Source organism: Kwoniella dendrophila, chromosome 5 (assembly GCF_036810415.1).
Source record: "Kwoniella dendrophila CBS 6074 chromosome 5, complete sequence".
In the NCBI taxonomy this organism is placed as follows: domain Eukaryota; kingdom Fungi; phylum Basidiomycota; class Tremellomycetes; order Tremellales; family Cryptococcaceae; genus Kwoniella; species Kwoniella dendrophila.
Window position 1 is genome coordinate 320,189 of NC_089480.1, and position 19,747 is coordinate 339,935.

At 38.5% G+C, this 19,747-nt stretch overlaps 6 protein-coding genes across 6 annotated transcripts; 4 read left to right on the forward strand and 2 right to left on the reverse strand.

Annotated features, from left to right (window-relative positions):
• Positions 1-4,568: 4,568 nt before the first annotated feature.
• Positions 4,569-7,965, forward strand: L201_003969 (uncharacterized protein; the record flags this gene model as incomplete). The annotated part of the gene is made up of 13 exons (XM_066219717.1): positions 4,569-4,659; positions 4,727-4,785; positions 4,851-4,962; positions 5,027-5,912; positions 5,988-6,120; positions 6,181-6,389; positions 6,444-6,584; positions 6,646-6,760; positions 6,818-6,906; positions 6,968-7,226; positions 7,287-7,698; positions 7,775-7,850; positions 7,917-7,965. The coding sequence occupies 13 exons, from the start codon at positions 4,569-4,571 to the stop codon at positions 7,963-7,965; spliced, it is 2,631 nt and encodes an 876-aa protein (XP_066075814.1).
• A 516-nt stretch (positions 7,966-8,481) lies between these two features.
• Positions 8,482-9,069, forward strand: L201_003970 (uncharacterized protein; the record flags this gene model as incomplete). The annotated part of the gene is made up of 3 exons (XM_066219718.1): positions 8,482-8,578; positions 8,823-8,893; positions 9,007-9,069. 3 exons carry the CDS (start codon positions 8,482-8,484, stop codon positions 9,067-9,069), a joined length of 231 nt encoding a protein of 76 aa, XP_066075815.1.
• Positions 9,070-9,431: 362 nt separating this feature from the next.
• L201_003971 (uncharacterized protein) lies at positions 9,432-10,339 on the reverse strand (the record flags this gene model as incomplete). Its single annotated transcript, XM_066219719.1, has 6 exons — positions 9,432-9,535; positions 9,628-9,764; positions 9,837-9,886; positions 9,961-10,011; positions 10,085-10,151; positions 10,257-10,339. The coding sequence occupies 6 exons, from the start codon at positions 10,337-10,339 to the stop codon at positions 9,432-9,434; spliced, it is 492 nt and encodes a 163-aa protein (XP_066075816.1).
• A 1,178-nt stretch (positions 10,340-11,517) lies between these two features.
• L201_003972 (uncharacterized protein) lies at positions 11,518-12,670 on the forward strand (the record flags this gene model as incomplete). The annotated part of the gene is made up of 6 exons (XM_066219720.1): positions 11,518-11,546; positions 11,615-11,685; positions 11,758-11,803; positions 11,926-12,115; positions 12,230-12,500; positions 12,606-12,670. The coding sequence occupies 6 exons, from the start codon at positions 11,518-11,520 to the stop codon at positions 12,668-12,670; spliced, it is 672 nt and encodes a 223-aa protein (XP_066075817.1).
• A 398-nt stretch (positions 12,671-13,068) lies between these two features.
• L201_003973 (uncharacterized protein) lies at positions 13,069-15,118 on the reverse strand (the record flags this gene model as incomplete). The annotated part of the gene is made up of 6 exons (XM_066219721.1): positions 13,069-13,170; positions 13,305-13,409; positions 13,519-13,609; positions 13,689-13,834; positions 13,940-14,045; positions 14,163-15,118. The coding sequence occupies 6 exons, from the start codon at positions 15,116-15,118 to the stop codon at positions 13,069-13,071; spliced, it is 1,506 nt and encodes a 501-aa protein (XP_066075818.1).
• A 330-nt stretch (positions 15,119-15,448) lies between these two features.
• L201_003974 (uncharacterized protein) lies at positions 15,449-19,289 on the forward strand (the record flags this gene model as incomplete). The annotated part of the gene is made up of 3 exons (XM_066219722.1): positions 15,449-15,567; positions 15,791-15,805; positions 15,869-19,289. 3 exons carry the CDS (start codon positions 15,449-15,451, stop codon positions 19,287-19,289), a joined length of 3,555 nt encoding a protein of 1,184 aa, XP_066075819.1.
• Between the last annotated feature and the right edge of the window lie 458 nt (positions 19,290-19,747).

Here is a 19,747-nt window from a genome sequence, read left to right on the forward strand (position 1 = left end):
CACTTGTAGCTCGACTGGCTTTTCTTACGAGATGATGATGAAGATAGGAACATCTCCGGCACTAACAAGGGGTCGAGTTAATGACAAAGCACCGCCAGCACGTAAACTAGTGGAGAGGAAATCGTTGCACAGAATGGAATGTACTAGGCTGATGATCTTCGATCGGATTGCTAACGAGATTGTTTTGACCGTTTTGATCTAAAATAGATCGATGGAAAGGGTCTCAAAATATCGTTATTGCATAAGAAGGTTACAGTCGGTAAATTCGACAAGTCTCTTGTTGGTTTATTCTTTTTTTCTTTTTTTATGATTTTGTTTAATTCATTTTCGGTTTCATCAACGTATCCGACATATCGGATTTAACACGGAGATTTATCTCACTCTGTAGGAATATTCTCCAATCTTTATAATCGTAAAGGGTGATTCACTGATTTCGATCACATTTGCAAGTCACTTTGTACTCTACTGTTGTACAACCTAGCCTACAGTAGTCATGATTTTGCCTCCGAAACTTTCGAGCAGCAATCAACCACCAACGCAAGTACCGATAACTGTAAGTGGCTTTTTATATTAGGAGGACACTCTAGTATTGGCATCATATTCTCATTATTTAATTTCATGTGTTCCATTATGAGAGATTTCGGTACAGTTGTGCGGTAGTTGTCAACCTTGTAGTACGTCATGTGACAAATCATGTACCTCTCTTTTAATAGGTACATATTGTACCGCTAACTAACGGTGCTTTTGAGATGTCAAGTTGGTTGCACATGCTTACAATTTGTATGTTTTCAAGTCAGTTACACCAATAATCATTCAGGACCTCAATCAGAATGTCAAATTAATCAAACTAAAATACTTCCGAATCAAAACAGTTCACAAGGATTTGAATTTCGCGATTGCTGATTATCAATCAACAAAACAATGACAAATTCTTTGAGCGTCTATTCTGGTTTGTGACAAAGCGTTGTGCAAAGTGTTTTAGTACATTTTCATACCTTGTCATATACGGTCAGTAACGGATTACATACGTGTAGTAGCATCCAGTCCAGTCAGACAATTAAGCGAGGTCATATATCTGGCCTCTATCTATCCTCGCATCTACTTCTGTGTAATTATTGCCAAAAATAGCGGTGACACATACGTAGGATCTCTATGCATAGGCACTGGATGTATATGATCTTATTTTACTACTTTACTTCCGCATCATATATGTCATCATGGCTCGATTCATCCATGCACATGGGAAATACAAATTACTGTATCTCTTATCAAGGTGTCATACATCTTGCAGAACCGTAGGCATCCTGCGCGTAGTATGCAGCAGGTTTCGGGATATTTTTTCTACCTTCAATATCGTATGATGTATATGATATAATTGTATCGGACCTGAAGATCAACTATAACACAAAAAAGAAAAACATGTGTTGTCATTTATTTTTCGCTTATCATTGATGAGAGTACATACTTGAGATCTGATATGGTTACACATGCTGTCTTACACCGCAGATCCCCTATCGTGAATACTGGAAGATGCCCATGTATGATACGATGGATGCAGCTAGAAGAGAGGAAGAACAAAACATATATAGAAAAAAAAATCCGGTGTCCGAAGTAAAAATCGTACTTCACAATGACAATTTATGGTTGATAGTGGTTGAGTCAATCTGTGTTTCACCTACATATGCTTTTTAATTGACTCACTGATCAAGTTAAGAATACATTTGCAAGACGATATAGCTTATAAATCAATGTTTTACGGTGTATGGGTAGCTTGAATTCCCATTTCATTCTTCTTCTCTTTGCGACTTTTTTGCTTCTTGTATTTAAGACTTTCCCTTCTAGCTGCATTTTATGGCTTCTTCGATTTAAAACTCTACTAGCTATAGTTCATCAGCTACATTGCTGTGTCTCTTATCGATGAAAACCGATGTCGTATAGTTCCAACATCTGCATCATCAACTACTATTATTATTTTATTACATTATCTTGCATCGCATTTTACTGCATCCTCTTCTCCCAATAAAACCGGTGAATTTCCCAGGAACAAGATAACGGTAAATTCTAGCCCGTTAAAGTAGAAAATCTCCATTATAAACAAGCATAATTGCTATACAATTTAGGACAACGTTTATCGTATCACACTAGCTATATACAAAACCACATGAAACATCCTTAATAACATCAATAGTCCAAATTACAATATATATATAAGAAGCATCATCAAAAGAACGGGTATCCCGAGAATCCATTCTTTCCAAATCCATCTCCATCGGAAAACATCAAGAATCGAACAAATACCGGAACTTGTTCATCAATTTTGAAGGATCCAAGGTAATCGTTAAACATTTTGAAATAGAAGCCATAAACGTGATTCAGTATCGAAAACAGATATACAGAAGTAGGAAGCGAGATTGGTAAGCGGTTTTGTTTTTCGAATTCCTGCTTTTTGGTTTTTCGTACTTCGGAAGTATTTCTTCTTTTTCCATTCTCACACTACTGTACAGGTATAAAGTGATCGAAGAAAAGTCTGTGCCTTAAAGCTGATAGGAGTTCAAAAAAAAAACAATGTGATCGAGTCTTTAAGGGTAAAAGATGGTTATAGCTCTCAGGCTATTTACTATTTAAAATCCTGTAATCCTATTTTTATCATTCCTCTTCATTTTATCCTTATTGCATGGGACGGGTGTTCGTAACATTATCTTAGGGTTGTTGTGTTGGAGTCGGCTCGGGTTGAACCATGAATCGGCCTTCATTTTGCAATAATCTAAAATCACTGTTTATAATGCCTGCTTCGCTGATGTGGATCCTACCTCCCCACTTTCATTTATAATACATTAATATTGTTTGATGAAATCGGATTATCCTTCCGGTCCTCCTTTTCATTCCATGTATCTTTCTCTTTCTATATAATACCACACTGCTCCATAAATTTCCTGCTTCTTATTGTATATTCCATCTTTGTGGAAAGCGCCTTTTTTATCCAGTTTCTAACCATTACTTCACCAACATAGACCGATAACACCCTTGTAGATTGACAAGGATTTCGCGAGCTTACCGAAGCTTCAAGTACACCTCGAAATCATCCTTCTACCTGGTAACTGTCACGAAACCAGCAAATCCTCCTGTCACACAACTTCTCTTCAAGACAATTCTAGGTCCATAAAGCTGATTCAACATTGGTGTACAAGTGTGATTTCGAGCACCGCAATAGTAGCACCGCTCTTCTAGCCTTTCATTTTAGACCTATTCGATAAACCCTGGAAACGGTCATCAAAAGGTACAACCAGGTAACATACATACATTCCTGAATATATATGGACAATCAACTCCGATAAACTACGGATTGATCGCACTGTGCATATACACCAAGCTTTTTATACATACACGACAACTTATAAAAAAGAAGATCTATCTTAGTTTCAGTTTTACGCCCTCAATCAAGCTTAAAACCCCGTTCTCGTAAACATAGATCACAAATTCACCTTTGAACACGGAGGGACAGTCTATAAAAAGCAAGACACTTTAATCAGATTTAGCTTTCTTTCTTGTGGTTCGTTCCGAATATATCGCATCAAAACTACCACATTCACAGCAACCCACACAGATTGTTGCATTTCATTACAGCGCATTAATAACCTATATCCTGAAAAAGCAAATAAAAACGACGATCAAAAGTATTAGAATACACTGCATCATCATTACCATCACAACAATTCCTGTCCAAGTGCTCCAGTCATCAATCTGCAAGCGAAGTTTCACCGGCCGGTTCATCAGCTTATACAAGCGATTGGAGTCCCTTTGGATCTGGTGATTATCAAGCATTTACCAATACAGTACCTCTATAACTACATTATTCCTCTTATAGGGACACCCACCCTTATAATTAATACCTAAACGCATTCGAAATTGATTCTCGTCGCTTTGAGAATCCCTCGAACATCTCGTTTATTCTCTTTTCGGATGAGACATATATAACGCTGCTTTGACAATAGCAAGTATGAGTGAGTATTCTCTCCTGTATCCTTCTTCCCGCAATGAACCTGAAAGAGCCCCGTGCGTAGATCTATAAGAGGGTTACCAACCGTCGACATTCACTCGGGAACGTGACCGTCGGTCGGAGTTATATAGGACAGAGAGCTAAAGTCACCTTTTCTTTCTTATCCAACCAACTTTATTGCACGATACTGCAACTCCAAACAACAATCATCTCATCTAATGACAACTCATACAATATCTCCCTCACGATACGATAATATACTGTTCGCTTGATATAACCATAAAACCCTTATCATTAATTGGCGGATATTTTAAACTCAACCATCTTATCTTGATCACTCTTTGTTAATACTCCGACTATCTCGGCGCTTACGTTCCAACACATACATTCCTCGATTAATGGCAACGACTCTTGAATCTATATTCTTTTCGTCGTGCGCGACATCCATCACTTCAACGCATCTGCATGTATCGCAGCACAAGTACGTGCGAGAGGACATCACGAAGACGACACCCCGCCTGCAACAAAATTTCGCAAGTCACAACGCAATCACAACAATAAACATAACAAAATGCCTCCGATTAGCACAACTCATAAATTCCATGACGATCATGACGTGGACGAGAAGACTGGAATTCATCATCATCATGGTCGAGCAAGAGGTAAATATAACTCAGTGCCCTCAATCATACGGTATTCGCTTTTCTAATTCCGTATTACATTTCATAGCTCCTGGACAGCCTTTGCGACGTGGTGATGCCTGCCTCATGTGTCGAGCTAAAAAGCTCGTGAGTTCATCTAGCAATGTCGGCCGAAAAGTAGGACTGCCGGTTCAACTGACATATGTGTTCAGAAATGCTCCGCACAAAAGCCTGTTTGCGATCAATGCGCAAAACGTAAAGATCGTTGCGTCTATGACGCTATCAGGCCAGCTTCGAGGGTCGAAAAACTGGAAAGAAAACTTGGTAAGTGCATTCAGAAAATTGTGTATCTTCGCAGAGTAATGCTGATATGTACTATCGTGTCCAGCCGAGATGGATGAGCAAGATTTCCAAGAAGCCGTTAGACGTAGAGCTTCTAAAGGTTATGGACGGCTCAGTTTCAGCTCGACTGATGGGACATCAACTCCAATGGCTACAAATACTATCGGGCAAGATAATGGCATACCGAATTTCGCTGGATACGACATCTTGGGACAACATGTCGCTGGTCGAACCTCTCTGACAGCGAACGGCGAGACCACAAGTCCGAATTCAGTCGATCAAATGTTACAGACCGATCCTGAACAATTAGTCAACATACGCGCCTTACCAACTTCGGCTTGGCCTTGGCCTGCTTCATCCACTATCCAAACATTTCCCTTGGTAAATAACGATATACCTAGTGGTCATCAACATATCAACCCATTGCCTTGGACTATGATAGGATCGTCAAGTGATATAGGATTTTTAGGTGATAGAGGATCTCCAACGCTCAATGGATATCACGGCTTGAATATGGCATCCACCAATAGTACACCAGCTTCATCCTCCCGATCACAATCACTTGATTCAACGGCTTCTTCTACTCCACCAAATTTTTTCAACAATTCACCTCCAGTAGCTGGATTCGATAATCTAGATCTCAATTTGCTCAACATTCAGACTCCTTTAGATGGATTATCTACACCGCAAATCGTTACCCCTTTTTTGGATGGTTACAGCTTAAACGGTCTCAACAAAGGTGATATGTTGATCAACGGTCATAACATGGATCGAATAGACAATCTCAGCTGGAGAACCGTACTTCCGCCTCATGGCAGTCCAGTAACCACTTCAGAAGTTATTCAGAGCGTGATGCAAGTGAAGAAGGAAGTTGAACAAGAGGAGAAGTCAATGAGAGCGGAAGATTTAGGTCAAGGAGCTAGAGACTACCTGTGAGTCTACCTGACATTGTGTAACTAGTTTTGGTAGATCGCTGATGTGAGCTTTTTTGATCTGATGTTATGTAGGCTTGACTTGTTCTTCAGCCCTGATCCACCAAGATCCGAATGTGGTTCTGAGTTATTCACACAAGAGGAATTCCGCACAAAAATGGGATTACCTGAAAACGAGAAACCACACCCTTGTTTACTTTTCTCAATGGTAAGTGGGATAATTACGATTTTCTGCTGGGCTGGTGATCAATTTTAACGATTTTTATAGTACACTATTGCATCTTCTGGATCTTACATCCCCTCAATTCGAAGGTTATCTCAGCCGTTATTTAAAATTGCTGTCTCAAAGATTGAAATAGCTATCCGCAATCGGGATCGGCTGATCGATGCTATCAATGCAAGTAAGAATCTCTCCAAATGGTTATTCACCCAAGCTAGGTCTTTGGAAGGTCATCAATTTGCTTGTAAAGCTGTTTCGTGAGTAAACCAATTCAAAACTTGTAACGCACTCAAGCTGATATAACAACGTAGCCTCTGCATAGCTTGCGAGCTGCATCGGATCCCTTCGTCTGTCTACCGATCAGAAGACTATATGTCATTACCCTCAAAACCAGATCGGATTTTAGAGTCTCCCACAAATCAATGGGAAGTGGCAGAGAGAATTCACGCTTTGTATGTCTAATCTTATCGATAAAACTTCATTCAGCTGATGATATTTGTACCCTTAACCTAGCTGGTCAGCCTGGGGTAATGAAAAAGGTGGATGTCTAAGCCATGGCTGGCCCTCGACTATTAGGGACGAAACTATAATAACACCCTTACCAAGGCCTAGAGCTGATTATTCGGGAGTGAGTTGCGCAAAAACAGCTGAACTTATGCTTTTACTGACTCGGGTTGGCTTACAGGACGTCTTGGTAACCGGCCCCGATGTCACATTACGAGACTTATACGACAGACCCCATCATGAAAACCCTGCGCATCTCAGGTCCTTGTAGTGAGTTAGCTATACGATCTTCGACTCTGAAATATATCTAAACTGACAATTGGTCACCCAGTTGTTATCTTTTAGCATCCACGCATTTGATACACAGGTCCATGGATCTGGGCTCATTGCCACCGGAAGCCGCACTCTCTTCCTACAGATCTCTTACCCATTTCCATTGTACACCGAGCACTACACTGCGAGAAACCCACCCAGTAGCTTATTCGGAGATTATACTGACATCAACATGGTTGGAGAACAATATACCCGAGGAATGGAAACTGAACTTTCTGGATAGTCCAACTTGGAAGCAACCTGATATCCCGATAATAGTGAGTGTTCAATCAGTTATTTATGGAGTTCTTTGAGCCAACACTTATATCATCCTTTAGGCATTGTGCCTCAAAACCTCCAGAATGCATTTACACACCTTGTACACCGATCCTGACCAAACTATAGGTTTAGGGATCGCCTTTGAATGTTCTAATATAATCAGATCTTTGACATCTTATTATCAAAAGATACAGCCTCTCTCGTCACAATCTACCACTTCTCATCCTACACCACCCCAACTGTTCAGTTCGCCTGTTACTATCCAGATCACTAGCACAAATGACGAGCCAACAGAGTTATCGGACGAAGGCTCGAACTCATCTACGGTTGGTGACAACGCACATCCGAGACAGGCTTGTTCACGAACCATCAGTGGATTGAGTGGCCCATATACCTTAAACCCAAGTTTATGGGTAGTCCAGAAATTAGTTGATGGTGCAAAAGTACTAGAGGATTATGGTAGAGCAGCTGGTGAGTGTTGGATTCGCCTGTATAAATCATTGTAGAATAGTGATAGCTGATCTCACCGTTCTCTTGCGTTCATTAGAGGCAAATAAGTGTATGATAGAAGTCCAAAGCATCATTGATGGTTACAAAGCTCTGACTGGACATGGTAGTCTTGTGTGCGTTGAAATTCAGCTTGATCAATTTATTATACACTGTATACTAACCCTGTACTTTCTCACTAGTACTGAACATATCGAAAAACTTGAAAAACTGATAACTTCCTCTACTTGAAGTTGTACGTGTGCTGATTAGTTATTGAAAGGAAGATAAGGTATTTAGCTGTGCAAGAATTTCTGCATATAGCAATGGCTCCCTTTTGTATCTTAAATAGAAAGAATTCAGGTATTTCTGTATTTTAGAATGATATGATAGGGGTATGTTTGTAAGAAAAGGATGTGCATCCTGTAGTCTTATTTTGTATAGTAAAGTATAACATGCATGGCTCATTATGTATCGTGCAACATGTGCCACAATTGATCTTGAAAACACGTGTACTGGTTAGTCGGACCGGGGAGAGCGGATGTAAACCCCCACCAGTATATAGTATGAAATGACGTCAATGATGCTGAAAGCTTCTTTTCTCCGTTTGTTGTGCTAACTTATGGAAAGTTATGGCTCATACTTTGATGGAATGGAATGTTTTACCATTCTGACATTTCAACGTTTTGATTCTCCTTTCCATCACTAAATTCATAACAAGAAATCTTGTAAACTTCACTTTCATCTTTATTATCATTCAAATCAAAAATGGCTGCTCCAGGAACTCAATCACCTTCATCAGAAAAACCTGATCCTTTAGTACCAGGAGGTGGTAAACAAATGACACAAGCTGATCAAAGACCATGTAAGTTCCGCTCTCTCTCTTTTTCTCTCTCACTTTTGATCATAATCTCAACCTTGAAACATTATTCAATTTACATTCTTACAACTCATGAATCTCATCATTGATCTCTCATTTGTAAAAAAAAACAAATCTTTTGGGTTCTCATAATTTCTGATGAGATTATTGAATTAAAACGTAAAGAAAAATAACGAATTGCTGCTAATCATTAAATCATGTTTAATGTTGTTGTTATTCCCGTCATTAGCTGAAGGATCAAATGTTGGTCCTGCACCAGGAGAACAATCTCAAGGTGGTGTTTCATCTGAAGCTTTAAAGGTGAGTCTTTTTTGCGATAAACGTTCAAACCATATCATTATCGCCTATCTTTCGTCTCCTCCTCGAAATTTGAAAAGAAACATCATAAGCTGATATGTAATCAAAATGTTCAGACCGCTCAACAATCAGCATCTTCTTTGGAACCTGAAAACAGAAAAGAAACTGAAACTGCCTAAATTTATAATCAGCACAATTCAGGGTGACTGATGGCGGTAGGCTAGGGATAGAACCAGAAGTACAAATAATGAAATTGTAGATTAATGCATAAATGATCACAATTCAACTACGAATGCCTGCTCGCAGGCGCTCGTCAGATATGGGAAAATTTGCTCCAGTGTTCCCCTCTTAGCAATTGTCAGTTCGGATTAAGCGAGAAGTGATTACTTTAACCGAAATATTTTTCTCATGTTTGTATAGATTCATCCGGGTCATAGATATACAAGGAGACAAGTCGAACACAAACACTAGGAGATATCGTCGTAGGAAGATGAATTCCTGGACTGAGCGGGGCTATGTTATTCACAGGTTTGATCTCAATTTACCAAGGTAATGCTTTATATTTCAAAGCAGCTTTAACATATAAAGCTAAAGTCGAACCTAGGCCACCAAAATAGAGTAAGGTCCTGATATATGATTTGGCATCTATTCGGTGTAAAGTCAATCAGTTAATATACTCAAAAATTTTGTTTTAATTTCCTTTTGAGATATTCATGGGCGAATCATCTAAAACGTACCATCTTCGATCAGGACATAAGCTAAATTATAAGCGATTCTACTTAATAGAAAAGTTGTTGAATATAAATGTAAAGAGAATGAATCCACATGCGATGCATTTGCTGCTACTAATCCAGCTGCAAACAAAGGTAGATTGCTGAAAAGATTGACATCGCGATAACATATTAGCATGTTTTTCTTTTCAGAAATATCAGCTTATTAAACTGACACATGTGTATTATTATTGGCAGCTACAGCTCTCTTGATTCTTTTTCGAAGCTATAACCCAAATTGCAATATAATTAGGCTTGTCTTCACTTTATACAATCTTGACGATCGTACAACAAACTTACTTGAGATGAGATCGGTGCAGACTCTAAATTATTCCAACTATCTCCAGGATTCTGTCATTTGGCGTTATTTCATCGAAAGTCAGATTCTATATTTTTGAAAAATATGTTTCGTATACCTACTCACAGCATTGTTATAGGTACCTGGTGAAGCAGAATTAGCAGTACCTATAGCCCACCAAAGTGGTGACATGCTATAATTGATCGAAACAAGTCAATACAATTATCCTCTCACAAAGCTAACAATCCTATATATGAGGAGGGGACGAAATCAGAGACCTAAGATTATTATCACGTACGCTACTACCCATCCTGCAGGTACACTGAATAATGAATAATTGAATTTCAGTCCTGGTGTGGAAGCTAAATAAGCGTATGACATTATGGATTTGTCAGATATGTGATTTCCTATGGTCGAATGGATGAAGAAGTAAGCTTTTATGACAGTCTTTCGAACTTGATGGATTATGTATGAGTATTGTAAATAATCAAGTATGATCGAGGCATTTTACCAAGAATGCGTGATCATTGTCCTCATAACCATGGCTATAGCTGATAAGTGAATCGCCCAGCATACGCCAAAATAAAGCTAAGGTTTAGCAAGGTATGGGACAGGAAGACGTCATAATCGGCAAAGACAGACACCGTAAATTATCCCACAGTTGATTTAGAAAAGGATAAAAAGAAAAAAGAGATATATCTTGAGGATCTTTCATAAAGTTTGCGATATGAGAAATGCAAAGGGTCAACGAGTGAGAATGATCTTGTACTTGACTATCGAGGGACATTCAAGAGATATTAGTCTGTAATGATAATCATTCTCTGACAAGAAACAGTGATTTTCAACAGCTGTACCCTAGGTGTAGATCCACAGTGAGCTCAGCTTGTTTGACGCGTTTGAATTACACTCCAAGTGCCCGACTCCGAGTAAACCGGAATCGAATGAACCCATAGAGGCTATAAAAATAGCAAGTTGTGTGATTTCTCCCTTTCTCTTCAGTCTCGTACAAGAGGTAAGAACATCGCTGCAGACATCATTTGTCCAAATCTCATCACTACTTCCTAAGGTACTCACTTGAGCAGTACGAGTATCTACTTAGACAAAGTGACGATTTGTTATTCTTTTAGAGTGATCATATTCCGGTTAACTATTTAGATAGGGGTTAACCGGTTCCTTGCTACAAAGTACAGTAGTAACTTGGTAATAGTGGAAATTCTTGATCATTCAACATTTTATAGTTTTCATAATATTCCATCACAAACAAGTCAATTCATTTATACAGTACTCGTATTTATATACTAATAGAGTATTTACGATCCCACAAGGAAGCCATTCAAGGATACAAGAGTGTCCCAATCTCGTTTCCACATCCTTCAAATATCTGAACCAACCCAAGAATTCATAATTGACGACATAAATAAGAACCAAAAAGCACTCCGCCAGCACTTCGCCAGATCAACGTCAAGTGTAAGTATCATTAGATAATCAAGTACCTATCTCTCATCGATTTCTGGATATTTCTGGATATAGAGTCCTCTTAAATCAATACATCATCCACAATGTCAGCAATACAGCAGTTTCTGCTGAAGTAAGTATTGTCGCAATATGAAAGTTGAATGGGATGTTCCATAGAATCTAACGGTTGATTACTGGTAGCCCAGCAAACCATGATATGTTGGCTGTATTGAAAGGTGCACGGAATGGATTAGTCTATGGATGTAAAATTCGTACGTCCACATTGGCTCCATGGGTTCAAGTAGCTATCTGTCTGAACGTTGTTAACAAGTAATTTCCGTCAGGTTTTCCACACGCTTTGGTAATGACTTTATTGTTCTCGCATAAACCGTAAGTATTATCTCTCTGCCATGAAGAAACTGCCGAGACACTTGCTTGTTCGATTTCTACTTTTTATCATTGGAATTGATACATTGTACTGATCGTTATTATTTACTAAATACAAAAATTAGATGGCCAGCCAAAATAAAAGGAATAATTACAGCAACACGTACACATGCTTTGAATTTATGTAAATTCGTTACTATATATAAATTGTTACTGTTACTACAAAAGAAATTGAACGGTGGTAAAGAAAGAGATTTAGATACGTTTGTTGCGGGTGGTTTAGGTGGTTGGTGGGTTTTTGGTGAAAGAACCGCTGTAAGTCATTTGAACTTACTTAAGATTCGATTTATTTCTGTGTACTTGACGGAAAAATTTACTGATTGAACTGGTTTGTATATTCATGGGCGGCGTAAAATTTTTGCTATATAGATAAATGAACAAATTGTATTATACGTAATGTCAAGAGTAATATTATCATTCTTACCTAGATTATATTCAACAACATCAAATCAGCCAAAATATCCAATCTCACCTTTAAATCATCCATTACCTTCATTAACTTCACAACAAGGTAATCCAAAACCTATACCACCATCACAATTACCTTTTTCAATTGTTAGTGCATTATCCTGGGCAGGTGTCATGTATATTTTCAGACATCGTGGTGAAAGGTTACAACCTGGTATGAATAATAGTATGCGTAAGTAAAACCAATTGAATTCGATTCGATTCGCTCATCAACATAGAAATCGTTCCGGATTGTATGCTATGCTGATGATATATATTATAATACATTATTTTATAGGTTACTTGTATCATGATTCGGAAGCTTGGACAAGTCTTAAGACTTTACTATGGCACAACAAATAGGATGGAATCATTATAACCCTTCGATATAGTAGGCCTATTCGAAACGACCATAAGTAGATATCCCGAAAGGTCGCGTGAGGTGTTTCCGTCTTGTGACTACGCATATAAGGATGCTGTATTCTGTCTTCTTATACTACTTATGTGTGCGTGTATGTATAATACAGTTATTGTAGACAAGATGAATATGTTATTAAATGTATAATAAATGATCAAATAAATGAATGGATCGTCACAACGAAAGCTTTTTAACCATTGCTTTTGTTTCAGTTCAGGATGAGCTCATAAAATACATGATCTAACGGTGTGTACAACCAAGAAACAAAGTAAACGCAACGGACGTTTTCCTTCAGAATAGATAATATAACTATGTTGCCAATATGACTAATGCCTTAAATAAGTTACTGAATTTGTTCAGGTGCACGAGTATTCAATTTACTTTCAACTGATTCAGTCCATAACATCATATCTTCAGTTGGTAGATTATCCAGTATTTCAATTGTCTATAAGGGTCGATATAAAAAGCGAAAAGTAATTCAAACATGGTCAGCACACGTGTGTTAAGTTTTACTTGCTATCTCCCTAAAATCAAAGATGCGAAAGCAACGATAAAATTTGATTGTAGGATCAAACGCACCTTATCTAGTTCAATTACACCATCCGCCACACCATTTTCTAACTGATATAATAGATTTTGCTTTTCAATTATTGACTTGTACCTATCTTGACAATCTTTATGTAACTATAATGTCAATTTTTTCCCACAGGTAAGCATTTACATCGACTTTGATTCTTATTCTGTTCAAACAAGGAGTTTGAATATTATATCACGTTGAAGCTCAACAACTTACTTCTAGATATTCTTCTCTTAATTTCGAATAAGCATCATCGTAAATCGGTAACAAAGTAGCTGCTACTAAAGCTTCTGGAGATATATCCGGTCTATTCAATCGAGGAAGCTGCATCAGGAGAATGCTCTCTATAGTAACCATCAGACTTGATGGCTTTTTATTGAACTTACCTCCAAGCATCAGGTCTGCCTAATCTACCAATCTCGGAATCCGGTGGATTCGACTTTTGATAGTTTTTAGCTTCTCTATCAACTTCATCTATAGATTTTAATGATGGTCCAACTTTATAATGCTCCATCAGTCTCCTTGATTCTGACTAAAATTCATCATTAAAATTCAACAGAGGAATGTTTAAACGTTAGCATCAGTCCATTCTATACACATAGGTATATATAGAGGTGATAGCAATCATTTGACTTACTAAAATCTTCTCACGCATTGATAGACTAACTGAGAAATATAAATCTTCCATTGGTTTACCATATTTTTTAGTTAACTGTGGAAAACAACCTCTCATTTGATCGATTCTAGTGTAATATAGAAACAAAAATAATGACATTAGTTTTCATCAGTGATATTGTTTGAACGACTCGAATCAAATAACCATAACTTCCGTTTCCATATGTGTGCAAGGAGATACTCACGTCCATCTCTGCGCACCAGCTTTAACAGCTCTTTCAAGAGTTTCCATAGTTAATTGATATCTTCTACCGTACTCAAATTCTTCTTCGTGCTGTAAAGGTAACAATTTGGGTGGTGAAGGTAAACTCTGTTCCATTGTTTTCCTCCTTGATCTAGGTGTTTTTGTTACATTTTGATTTTTCGATGACGGGGTGACTGGGACTTGTCTATTAGGAGAAGTTCCAGCTGTAGAACTGGTCGATTCCTTAGATAGATTTTGTTGTTGTTGAGGTTGTTGTTGTCGTGGATGCTGACCTTGAGAACCAGTTGCGGACTGTTCAGTAGATTTTAAAGTCTGTTGTTGATCAATTTCCATGGAATTGGAGTCATCCTCTTCCCTTCCCACATTTTCGATCAGACTCTCAGCTATAGCTTCCGCTTCTTTATCATCCTCAACGTTCATTTCTATATCCACTTCCTGTGCGCTGATAGCATTCGAGTGTGACCGTTCAGGGATAGGGGATGGTGTAGGGGCAGGTCTTATAGGTCTTTCATCTACATGTTCTGTCATTGGTGATGGCGCAAGAGAAGATTTTATAGGTCTTTCATCGACATGCTCGACTATCATCTGCTGTTGTGGAGAGTGATGCTGATCCACCTGAATTTTTACTTGATGTTGTTGCTGTTGATGCTGTGATTGTGCCTGTTCTTGAGGTAAGTGTGAGCTTGATCCGCCGGGAGGTGTTCGCATGACACCTGGATGTCGATTTACAAACGCTCTCGAATCAGAAACTTGTGAAATAGTAGTCTTGTCCGCTTCAGCTGTTCTATCTCCCTCATCATTCAATTGTATAGATAGATCCTCTTGGATTGGTTGGATTTGTTCCAACTGCTGCTGCTGCTGAGGAGACGGTGGTGGAATAGGAGAAACAGAAGGTAATGGAGTCATCCTTGTTGGTGGTGTACGTTGTAGCCCCATTTTCTTTTCTATCGATTTCCTTCACGTAATAATTGAAAGGTTTGAGATTGAAGATGCCGATGTTGCCAGAAGATATCCGTTGTTAGTTGAGAAATCAGATGAAGATGATCAAAATGTAGAGGAAATTAATGTTTTGACCTGTTTTGTTTATTTTATTTGTTTATCTTTTCTCCACCCTCCTAAGTACGCGTTTCCCCCTTTTCAACACCCGTGAGAAAGTAAATAGTAGAATAAGCTTAACGAGATCTTTACGTAAATCGATTGCTGAAACCTCGTCATAATTCTCGGTAACGCGCACCAACAAAAAATATAAATATAACACGATATAATATGGGATTCTCTCTTCTCATTCTCTCCTTTCATGCATATCAATCATCTAATAATACCTTGGATACCAGCTTGAAACCTTTATATACCACATATACACATACATATTCTGTAGACAGTGAGTGAGAACTGGTATCAATCATCACAAAGACACGAATCCTGCGTTAGAATCAGTAAGTCACGCGATAGAATCAGAGCAAGTAGATAGAAGACGCGCAGGAATATAACAGACGTGGTTATCATGGCGTGAACAGATACTGATTTGATCGATCAACTTAGATAACATCACGACCTTTTGCTCATTCTTTCAAAACATCTAATTCCCTCTGTGTACATCTAAAATAGTCAGACTGCCACGATGTGAGTCAAAGTACGATACCCTCTCACACAAATCATGAGCTAATTGAGCCATTCTCTTGATAGGGGTGACGATTCATTGACACCACCTTCGGGTAATTCCCGTTCTTCATCACCTTCTGGTCAACCACAAGGACGTATAGTATCAGGATCATTAAAAGATAGAATAGCAAAGTTTAATAACTCGAGTGCACCACCACCTATACCAAAATCACAATTTCAATCAAAACAACAACCTTCAATTAGTAGAGGAGGTTTAGTTGGAAATAGAATACCGAGTTTAGATCCAAAAACTGCAGGTATGATTAATTCCGGTGGTGGTGGTCATCCTGTAGGTAATAGAAGAATATCAGAAAATAGAGGTTTAATTGGAAACAGAATTCCAAGTATGGGGTCTTCTTCATCAAATACCTATTTACAAAATCAATCAACTGGTTCTTCAAATTCAGGTAATAACACACCTTCATCAACTATACCTAAACCTTCTTCTGGGACAACACCAACGAATCCTACGACTACTTCTACAGCTAGTGGAGTCACCGGAGCAAGATCATCAAGTCCATCAGGATCAATTGATTCAAGTGCAGCAACTTTAGAATCATCAAATTCACCTATAACTTCAAGATCATCTTCACCTCCTACATCACCTGGGTCAGGTATACCACCTTCTTTGTTAGCCGCTTCCTTACCTGGCTTAGATGATAACGGCGGACCAGGTGCAACTACACCTTCATCAACAAGAGCTGAAGCAGGTGATACAGTTTCCGAGTTATCTTTGTCAGTACCTTCAACACCGTTGGCGGCAGGCACACCACCACTTCCAGCAGCAGAATATGATTTGGTCGCACCAAACTTAAAACTCGCTACAGCTAATGCAGCTGTAAATGCAGGCGCAAATGCGGCTAATCCAATGATTAGAGGTCTATCGGCACAATCATCAACAAGTAAATCCTTCGCTCCATCTATATCATCTTCTTTAGCAACTCAATCAAGAGGAAGTGAGGAAGAAACTCAAATGATGCAAGATGTAAGTGGAGTTTCAACTCCCGTTGGAACACCTAGAGCAGCAAGAAGAGAATTGGGTGAAGGTAGCGTTATAGGAGAAGGAAGTGTAGTTGGTGAAGGAAGTGTATTAGGTGATAATGATGTCGAAGAATTAGGTAACAAATTGGACAATCTGCAGGTCAAAAAGCCTGAAACCGAAGATAGAGAACTTACACCTGAACCACACAAAGAGAAACTTCCAGATATTGAAAATCTTTCTGAAGATGCAATCGCATCTGAAGAAGCCTCCAGTACAGCCGAGGAAATTACCGATGTCGCAAGCAATACCTCCGAACGTGGTGAACCAATCGAAGAAGAAACTCAACCTGAAATTACCATTTCCGAATCCGAATCCGATCCCAATAAAGCTTCTGACCTTGACGACCTGAAAGCTGGAAAGCTATCTTCGACTCCAGATGATACAGCAGAAAAATCAGAAAAGCACCATGACTCCCATCATCACTCAAAACGTGATTCTGATCCAAACCTTGCTCCTGATTTAGCAGACTTAAAGGCCGGGAGGTTATCACCCGCTCCATCAAAAGAAAGTCATACCGAAGCCGACGAAAAATCCGAAGCACAACCTGATTCCTATCATTCAAAACATAAATCGGATCCTAACCAAGCACCCGATTTAGCCGATCTTAAAGCAGGTAAACTTGGTGCAGCAGGAGATGAGAATAGACAAGAATCTGGACCTGAAGAACAACCTTCACAGAAAGTTGGATTAGATATACCAGCAAATGCAATGGTTGGTGATTCGCATACACAAAACTTAGCTGAACATGATATACCATTAGATGAAGTTAAGAAACAAGGTGGTGAAGCGGGACAGCATATTGATGATGTTGAAACAGCTGATCAAGTTATTGAACCTGGTGAAGAAGAATCACAAGATATATCAAATTATAACGGTGGTATAAATGAAAAAGAAGGTGTTGTACATGTTGGTCCAGGTGAAACAGAAATACAAGAACGTGGTACAAAAAAATCTGAATTAGATTCTGTACATATGACACCATCTAAAAAGGACGATGATGGAGATCATGCAAAAGAAAGAGGATCATCAAATGAAACGAAAAATGAAGACAAATCAAATAATTCAAATCCATATCTAAATGAAAATGACAGACCTAAAAATGATGATCCAGATTTAATTAATCCAACTTATAAAGGTGATGATTCAGAATCAGCAAAACAAGATCCATATAAACCTGAAAATAAACAATCAACCTTACAAGAAGCTGCTAAACCTATTAAAGAGATTGAAAAAAATGATCAAGATAATGGAGATGAATATGATCAACCTAAAAATCATAGTTCTGATAGAAATGACCTAAAGCAAGATGGTGATGATGTAGAAATGGAAAATACAGAATTCAGAAGCGATGAACATCAAGACAGACCTACTCAAGATGTTGATCCTGTTGAAGTCACTTCGTCTGTCGCTGAAAATGTTGGCGAATCCACTCAACCTACGAATGTAGAAGTTCCACCTACCCCTAACAATGCTAACATGGAAAGTACAGATCAGAAGGAAGAGATAGAGACCAAGCACGACACGTCGTCTCGCTCTCTGCCAGAAGACGACTCTCCTTCTACACCAAAGCAAGAAAAGACGAATCTCGATGCTGAACAAGTCGAAACCAAAACTGAACAACCTCGAGTATCTGCTATTGGCGATCAAGTTTCGAAAGATGACGTTACGTCGACTTCTTCCTCTGAACCCAAACAGCTTCACGTCGAACCCGCACCAATAGCTCAACCTGCTTCAGAGGATGAACCTTTCCACACAGCAAAAGAAAGTATAACAGCCGAAACCTCATCTGAAGCTGAAACATCTATAGACAGAGAAACACCATCATTTCCTGAACCTCCAACAGCTGATCCAGATATAGAAGATCCAATTTCCACTCCAGCAGAATTAGAAATTCCACCTAATGATAACTCATTAAATAATAATGCGGTTACTACGCCAATTGATGGAACTTTCTTGAAATCATTTCCTGATGTACCTGATGAGGATAAACCAAGAGTTGAAGTTCATGTTTCTTCACCTATTACTACACCTCAAAAGTCTAAACAACCAATTAAAGAAAATAAAACTGAAGATAGTGATGAGAAAGATGGAGGTGGTGAAGAATTTGAAATACCTAATTCATTTCCTAATACACCTATAGCTAATATACCTGGAAAGTCAAAATCGTTATCAAATTCCAGATTATCAGTTTCAGACCCTACCGAAGAAGAATTAAATGACAAAAATAATGATGGCGATAAGGGTGAAGGTGAAGAGATGCCACAACAGATCCAAACATTGAAATCATCAGGATCATTATCCAAAAGATTATCAACTAGGCATACACCAAAATCACCCTTATTAGATGATGAGGATCCAGGAGATTTTGAACCTGGAGAAGGTTGGGCTGTTGTAACAAAGTGAGTTTCCAATCTATCCAAAAAGAAAGGAACGAAACAATTGCTGCACGATTGATGCTGATTAATCATTGTCGATTATAGAGGCCGTGACTCCTGACTTAATTTGTTCGTCATGATATACCAAATGATAGGAATAGGTTTAATAGTTGTGTATATCATGATGTGTTAATACAGATAATGAACTATATCATCCGTAGCAGAAATTGTGAATCTATATATTCATAAGGTTATATATGCAATATATCGTAGAAAATGGAGGAGGGTAGTTGTGTATTCATGTATCAGTGTCAAATGTAATTCTTTTGCCTGCAGCGATATGTGTGAATAGATAGACGTCTATTTTAGTATCACTCCAAGTAACCATATTGTTGCTTGATGATCATCCGTCTCGCTTGAACCTCCACTTCTGATGGTTTGCAAATGAACACTCGGCATGAAGCAAGTTGAATTCGTTTTCCCTTG